Consider the following 8,732-nt stretch of genomic DNA (forward strand, 5'->3'; position numbering starts at 1 on the left):
TGTGTTTTTTAAAGTTTGATTACCAGGTTATATCTTCCAAGGGATGCATACTAATTTGCTTTTGACATTATTATAGCATTATTAACAGGTGACATAACTGTTACTTGGGTCATGCTGAGGTTTTTTTCTTGTTTGCTTGTTTTGTGGGGTTTGAGGATTTTTTGTTTGACTTACTGGGTTTCTGTTTGTTTTGTATCTTCAAATAATGAGATGATCTGTAACAGTAGCTTGAACAACTGATCTCTTAATCCTTTCTTACTGTTTTGGTGATTCTGAAGCAGTGAATAAATGCTATCTTTTGGTGGGTTTTTTTTTTTTTTTTTTTGCTTTATTAACTATTGGTTTGCTCTGTTGCCTGTTCACATGCTCTTACAGATGCAACTAATTCATGAAATTTCCAACTTAAAGAATTTAGTTAAGCATGCAGAAGTGTATAATCAAGATCTTGAGGTGAGCATTTATGTTGGTATTTCTATTATAAGGAACTAGAACTATAAAATGTACATCATACGTAATTGAACATGATTTCAGAAAATAGAAGAAACATTTTGTTTTTTAAATACCAACTTTTTAAATTTTACTAATGGTTTAAACTATTAAATGTAAGTTCTTTTTTATCTCCTAAAATTTAAATCCAAGAAAATACATTTCACATTTTTCTGTTTCATACTTCTTATAGAATGAACTAAGCTCAAAAGTAGAGCTGCTTAGAGAAAGGGAAGACCAGATTAAGAAGCTACAGAAATACATAGACTCTCAGAAGTCAGAAGATATGAAAATGGACTTGTCATACTCATCGGTAAAAATCAGGTTTATTTTGTTGTTTAATCATGTAGGCATTTATAGTATACCATCATCATTATTATCAATATTGAGCTTACATTGAGCCTACTGTGTGCCAGGCATTGTTGTAATTGTTTTACATATAGTATTTTATTTAATCTTGTCTATGACTGTAAAAGAGGGACTGTTAGTATCATTGCCATTTTACGGATAAAGAATCATTCATAGAGAGTTGAGGATATCATTCTTTGAGAATATAAGTTAGTTAAGGATGAACTTCCATTAAAAATTAGTAATTCAAAATTTATTATTTTTTTCAATTATTTTATGCAAATGCATGCAGAAGTATGTAGTCAGTATCTCCAGGTGAGCACTTATGTTGGTATTGATAAGTAACTGAAACTGTACATATCACATGCGATTGAGCATGATTTTATAAATTTCATTAATATTAATGCATTCTCATTATAATTTAAATAACTATTTTAACAGTTTGGTATTTTTCAGAAACTGTAGCTCTAGATGATTTTAGTTGGTATAAGATATGATATTAAGGGACTCCTGGGTGGCTCAGTCAGTTAAACATCTGCCTTCAGCTCAGGTCATGATCCTGGAGTCCCAGGATCAATCCCGGGATCAGGCTCCCTGCTCAGCAGGGAGTCTGCTTCTCCCTCTCCCTCTACCCCTCCCCCCTGCTCGAGCTCTCTCTTGCATGCTCTCTCTCTCAAATAAATAAATAAAATCTTCAAAAAAAAAAAGATATGGCATTAAATAACATTGAATTTCATGATGAAATTGTTAATTTTTGCTGCTTGCTTTCTATTCTATTTGCCTTCAGTCCTCCTGATTACTTCAAGAAAGTATCAGTTTGATTCTAGTTTTTAACTCTTTTTAAGAAGGCAGCAGTTTCAAGCTGAAATTTTGGTTTTTCTTCTTTTGTTTTCATTTGAGTTTTTCAGAGTAGTTTTTATTACCTTCTATCAGGACTCTTCTGTTAACTGACAAATGATCCTTTGTAAAAGTAATCTTACTGTTCTAAAGAAAGGGGGAAGAAAGGCACTTTCATATAATCCAGGAGTGTCTGTTGATAGAGTGGCAAGCAGAATTGCCCACTTTTTAAAAATTGCTATTTCTTTCTCTTTATTCATCCAATTCATTCATTCATTTGTGCATTAATATTCTGCCAAGGATATATGTGGTTGAATTTATGTAAGCTAAAGTTAAAATGCCACTTCTCTCTAAAAATGAGACTGAGATCTTTTCATGTATTTATCAATCATTTGCATTTTCCCTTCTGTGAGTTGCCTATTCATCTTTTCTCTGTTTTTCTATTGGTTTTTTTGTCTTTTTCTTTGTAATTTGTGATTTCATATCCTTAATTTTAATTATGAACTACTCACCTGCCATTTTTAGATGGCAGGTCATTTTAAGTCATTTTAGAATGACTTAAAAATACATAGGAAATTTTAACAAGCTAGCTGAACAACAATTGTGTTAACCTTTTTTAAACAATAACAAATTTCTTCAGTCTCTACAATGCTTCTATAATTTGGAAAAAATATAGCCAATTTTTCATAAATAAATAAATATTTAAAATATTTTTATTATGGAAAATATTATTTCTTTTCATCTTTTCCTAAATAGACATTTGAAATTAGCATATTTCACTAAATTCTTTTTGTCCTGTGTATAGGAAAGCACTGAAGACATAAAACAAATGAAACAGACTCTGCTTGATACTGAAACTGTAGCCCTTGATGCCAAGAAAGAATCAGCCTTTCTTAGAAGTGAAAATCTGGAGCTGAAAGAGAAAATGGTAACTGTTTCCTGTAATATTTATAATAAAATAGTTGTTACAATCAGTACATTTCTGTGAATTTGCAATCTTTCTCTCAACAGAAAGAACTTACAAATACATACAAGCAAATGGAAAATGATATTCAGTTATATCAATGCCAACTGGAGGCAAAAAAGAAAATGCAAGTGGATCTGGAGAAAGAATTACAATCTTCTTTTAATGAAATAACAAAACTCACCTCCCTTATAGATGGCAAAGTTCCAAAAGGTATTTCATAATTTCACTTAATTCTTTGCAGGTCTGACTTTGTCTAGAAACCTACCTGAAGGATTTTGCGACTATATTCCAATGGGTAGAAATCTATTATCCTCTGATATGATTGTTTTAATAGCCTAATAATGAGTTTTGATATTATTTGAGATCAGTATTTATAACTGCTTCCATAGAATTCCAATTAATAAGGGTTTAGGAATTATTTTTCAAATAAATTGGACCTGATTTTCAAAAATTGGTTGAAGAACTATTAACAGTTAGATTACCTGTTAACCAACATTGACTCTTTAATAAATTTTTATATAGTCTGATTAAATAATCTAACTTTGCATATAATTTAGATTGTCCCAATAACTGCACACTGTTTTAATTTACCCAAAATGTCCTAGGTTTGCTCTGTAATTTGGAACTGGAAAGTAAGGTTACTGACCTCCAGAAAGAACTGAATAAAGAAGTTGAAGAAAATGAAGCTTTGCGTAAAGAAGTTAATTTGCTCTCAGCATTGAAATCTTTACCCTCAGAAGTAGAAGTGCTGAGGAAAGAGGTAAACACATTTTTAAGCAAATAATTCTTCTTTTGAAATAAAAACCTTTGTAATAGCACTTTAAATGTCTTGCTGTAGTTTATCTTAAAGTAGCAGTCAAGAGAGTGTAAACATATGACTCAACTTGTTAGGAATAGAAATGAATGTAGTTCCTCCTCTAATTTTCTTGTATTACCAGAAAACACACTTTCAAAGCCTATTTAACAGTATACTTAGTAACTTGATCCATGTAACAACCATTTCTGTAGTCCTCAAATGTTTCACTTAAACAGAGTTCTAGGGGCGCCTGGGTGGCTCAGTTGGTTGAGCATCTGACTCTTGGTTTCGGCTCGGGTCATGATCTCGGGATCATGGGATCCAGCCCCGCAGTGGCTCTGGGCTCAGTGCAGTCTGCTTGCCCCTCTCCCTCTGCTTCTTACCCCCATGCTCTCTATCTCTCTGAAATAAATTTTTTAAAAAACGATTTAAACAGAGTTCAATGGGGGCATCTGGCTGCTCAGTCAGTAGAGAGTGTGGACTCTTGATCTCAGGGTTGTAAGTTCAAGCCCCACATTGGATGGAGAGATTACTTAAAAATAAAATCTTTAGGGGCGCCTGGGTGGCTCAGTTGTTAAGCGTCTGCCTTCGGCTCAGGTCATGATCCCAGGGTCCTGGGATCGAGCCCCACGTCGGGCTCCCTGCTCGGCGGGAAGCCTGCTTCTCCCTCTCCCACTCCCCCTGCTTGTGTTCCCTCTCTCGCTATGTCTCTCTCTGTCAAATAAATAAATAAAATCTTAAAAAAAATAAAAAATAAAATCTTTAAATAGAGTTCTATGGCCCATCCTTTTTTTAACCTTTTTTTTGGTACTAGTTCTATCACTATGTTGAATAAAAAAACGTAATGAGATGTAAGGGAAGGGACTGATAAAGTTTAGGGGTCCGTGTAAATCTTGCAGGCCAGTGAACAAACCTGTGAACCATCAGCAAGCTTTTCCTTCCTCTCTACCTTTCTAAAAGAAATAAAACTGACAAGTGTTTGAAGACCCAAGTGGCAGACATCATGCTAAAGAACTCTAGCAACATTATTTAGTCATCCTAAAAACTCTTCAAAGTAGGTGCTGTTTTTTAGCTCAACAAATAGTTACGAAGCCAGTAGCTGAGCTACACAGATGTGCCTCCTGTCCTAAGTCCATGATTGAAACAACCCTGCTGTTTTACCCCTGTCCTTAGCCTCTGCTTTAAGTTCGCCTCTCTTCTTCCCACCATTGCTACCTTACCTTTCACAGTGATTTTACTGTTTATAAGCTGGATAGGGTTTATTTAAATAATAATTCAAATAAAGCTTAACTATTTAAATTATTCAGGGATCACATTTTTAGAATCTGGAGCTACATTCAAAGGCTTTAGGGAAAAAATGTGTCAAATTCTAAGACGAAACATAAAATGACACACCAAGAGGTTAGAAAATACTTTAGAATGATAGATAAGGAAATAAAGGCACATCCTGAAATAAAGTGTTTCTACTGAGTATCCTTCTCCATGCAATCCTTGCTAGAACCCAAAGAGAATAGAAAATAAAACTGAAGGTAAATTTAAAGAGGATAATACATTGTTAAAGGATGGTGACAATAAAAATGTTGCCTTTCCTTGGTCAAATTTTTGCATAATTTCAATGTCTTCCCCCTCCCCCACCTTACCCCCCACCCCGAGGAAACTCTTTTTTCCTGAAAACTGCTTCAGTAGATCATACATTGCTAACATAGCTAAATTTTATTTTGTTTCCATAGATGCATGATAAATCTGAAGAGCTCTGTGTAATAACATCAGAAAGAGACAATTTGTTTTCTGAAGTAGTTCAAAAGGAAAGTAGAATTCAAGATTTACTTGAAGAAATTGGGAAAACTAAAAATGACCTAGCAATTACCCAGTTGAATTACAAAAGCACTGATCAAGAATTCCAGGATTTTAAAAATCATCATATTGAATTTGAGCAAAAGTATAAGATGGTCCTTGAGGAGAATGCAAGAATGAATCAGGAAATAGGGAATCTCTCTAAACAAGCTCAAAAACTTGGTTTAAGTTTGGATGCTGTGAACACAGAGGTTGGTACAAGACACCCTCTAGGGAGCGATCTTTAACTTTCTGGGGTTTGGTTTCCATTTATATACCATAGAATGCTCTGCTTTTCACATTTACTTTTTCTTATTTTAAAGTTTTCTCCCAAATCTGAAGAAGTTCAGAAAACAACTGAGAGTCAAAAAAGGTTAAATGAAGTGGAAGAGCTGAAGGAACAGTTAGAAAGTAGAGATTCGAGGCTGCTAACTATGGAAAAGGAAAAAACACTGATCGCTGAGCAACTTCAACAAACTTTAGTAGAAGTAAGAACCTTAACCCAAGAAAAGGAGGACCTAAAACAACTCCAGGAGAGCCTGCAAATTGAGAGGGACCAACTCAAAAGTGACATTCAGGATACTGTAAACATGGTAAGGCTTTTACTGAGTAAACTCTGAAAATTCACAGCCTCTTTACAAACAGGACAGGAGCCATCACTTATAATTCATGATCCGGTAGCCACTACAAAATTACTTCCACTGTTTCACATTATTCTAATGGACATTGTTTTCTGTTTCTCTGACAAAGAATATAGACACCCAAGAACAATTAAGACATGCTCTTGAGTCTTTGAAACAACACCAAGAAACAATTAACACACTAAAAATGAAAATTTCTGAGGAAACTTCCAGGAATTTGCATACAGAGGAAAACCTAGGAGAAACTAAGGATGAATTCCAGGAAAAGGTAAATGGTGTTTCCATCAAAGTTTTTATATATGTGTAGATGAGCTTTCTCTTTTACCTCAAACACTTAAGTACATAATGATAATCTCAATCTTGTTTATTATTCACAGTGCTAATAACTAACAATAATTTACAAACATAAACCTGATGTCTTTGAAATAACTTGAGATATAACTGCTTACAATCAATTTGGGAAAAAAAGGCAAAAATTAGTTCAAACTTTAAGCTGATATTTTGAGGCCTAATGTATTTTAAATGTCTTTAAAAACCCTTCTGAAGGGGCGCCTGGGTGGCTCAGTTGGTTAAGTGACTGCCTTCGGCTCAGGTCATGATCCCAGGGTCCTGGAATCAAGCTCCGCATCAAGATCCCTGCTTGGCCGGAAGCCTGCTTCTCCCTCTCCCACTCCTCCTGCTTGTGTTCCCTCTCTCGCTGTCTCTCTCTCTCTCTCTGTCAGTTAAATAAACAAATAAAATCTTTTAAAAACAATTTTAAAAAAATAAAAATAAAAACCCCTCTGAATTCTAAGAAAGTTTGCTTATTATTAACTATGTCTAAAATATTTGTTTTATGTCAGATTTTATATATTAAACTTGCTTAGAGATCCCTATGAAATCAATGTGTATATTTTATTTATGCCTGTTTCTAGGGCTTGTGCTATAATTTTTACTATTAGGTGCTTAAATCTCACCTTAATTTATTCTAAGTAATATGGTTCATTTTGTCCTGAGACCTTGGGAGAATAAGGTCTTAACTGGTTATTTAATTATATACAACAAACACTAGGAGATGCTAATGATGTTTGTTTTGTTTTATTTTGTTTTAAGAGAAATGTGTTAGTCCACTAGGGCTTCCATCACAAAATATCACAGACTGCTGGCTAAAACAACAGAAATTTACTTTCTCCTAGAAGTCCAAGATTAAGGTGCTAGAAAATTTAGTTTCTGTTAAGTCTTCTTTTCCCTGCATGCCTATGGAACCTTCCTTCTGTGTCCTCACGGGGCCTTTCTCCTGTGCTCAAGCTGAGAAAGAGTACTGGCGTTTCTTCCTCTACTTAAAAGGACACCAATCCTGGGGCACCTGGGTGGCTCAGTCGATTGGGTGACCAATTCTTGATTTCAGGTGAGGTCTTGAACTCAGGGTTGTGATTTTGAGCCTCACATCTGGCTCTGCGCTGGGCATGGAGCCTAATGAATGAATGAATGGATACCAATCCTATGGGATTAGGGCCCCAGTTTCATGACCTCATTTAACTTTAATTATCCTCCTTAAAGGCTTTATCTTCACATACAGTCACATGGGGGTTAGGGCTTCAAAATGAATATTGGGAAGGCAAAATTCAGTCTGTAACAGGTGATTGCCTATAATTTTAGACAATGGAATCATTTACTATATACATTTCTACTTTTCAAAAATGCCTTTGATATATATTATCAACAGGATTTTTTATACTGCCTTTCAATTTTATGCACTTAATACTATTTATTCCAGAATATTTGCTACTAGGAATTTAAAACATTCATCAGTGGGAGACTGGTGAAATAATCTTTCACACATCCATAGCTTGACATAGTATATGTATATATAATATGTATGTATGTATATAGATAATGCAACTGGGTTTTATGTGGTCATAAAATTTTTTAAAATTGCATATTATATGCAAACAGAAAAATCAGATGGACATATTATTAAATAAAAACAAATACTGCTTCAGAATAATTCAGTAAGCTCTAACTTATATAAATAAATATCTATATAGATTTATATGCTATTACTCTATATAATGAGCTTTTTTTCCCCATTTACCCTGGGGTACAGTATTCTTGCCTTGGAAAAGCTTTCCCTCTCTCTCCCTATGCTTCAGTACTTCTCTCCTAGAAAAGCATTTTCACTTGTTTTATATCTTGTGTTCTCAGCTTATATGTAGTTTGGATCGATCAAATGAGCCAAAGGCATTTGACCTTGATTTGAAATTTATAACTTTCACTTTCATTAGGGGAAGGTTTTTTGAAAAGATTTTTGAAAATAAGATACAACAATATTTAGCTGCTTTTAAACAGATGCAAAAATGCAATTATAGGGCCCCATGAGAAGGGGCAATAGCAGAGGAGTGAGGGAAAAAGAGAGTTCTATTCACTGGGACCAGCTGGTGTGTGGTATTAAGTTTATGCTAGAATCATCTATGTTGATAGAAAAGGTCCAACTAGGGCTTTTCTGTTTCTTGGGGTGTCTCAAATCTGGGATGGAAGGCTAGGATCAGCTTAGTCTTCTGTTACCGTGTTCATAATGGAATCCCACATGGACCCCTCTGTTCATCTGGACCCCAAGGGGCTGCATTAGTAGGTCTCTCATGAATCCCCTTAGAGTGCCCACTTTATTTTTTTATTATGTTAATCACCATACATTACATCATTAGTTTTTGATGTAGTGTTCCATGATTCATTGTTTGCGTATAACACGCAGTGCTCCATGCAGAACATACCCTCTTTAATACCCACACCAGGCTAACCCATTCCCCCACCCCCCTCCCCTCTAGAACCCTCAGTTTGTTTTTCA

General features: G+C 34.7%; 1 protein-coding gene across 2 annotated transcripts; it reads left to right on the top strand.

Annotated features, from left to right (window-relative positions):
* Positions 1-335: 335 nt before the first annotated feature.
* Positions 336-6,702, top strand: LOC145719802 (centromere-associated protein E-like). Of its 2 annotated transcripts, none has more exons than XM_081811367.1 (9): positions 336-450; positions 680-799; positions 2,477-2,599; positions 2,683-2,848; positions 3,244-3,398; positions 5,165-5,479; positions 5,591-5,860; positions 6,018-6,176; positions 6,501-6,702. In XM_081811367.1, exons 1-9 carry the CDS (start codon positions 364-366, stop codon positions 6,636-6,638), a joined length of 1,533 nt encoding a protein of 510 aa, XP_081667493.1. In that variant the 5' UTR covers positions 336-363; the 3' UTR covers positions 6,639-6,702. The 2 variants fall into 2 exon arrangements, with proteins under 2 accessions (XP_081667493.1, XP_081667495.1); XM_081811369.1 differs by having other exon boundaries at positions 6,455-6,574.
* The last annotated feature ends 2,030 nt before the right edge of the window (positions 6,703-8,732 follow it).

Source organism: Leptonychotes weddellii, unplaced genomic scaffold (assembly GCF_054177405.1).
Source record: "Leptonychotes weddellii isolate Sample4059 unplaced genomic scaffold, ASM5417740v2 HiC_scaffold_7260, whole genome shotgun sequence".
NCBI lineage: Eukaryota > Metazoa > Chordata > Mammalia > Carnivora > Phocidae > Leptonychotes > Leptonychotes weddellii.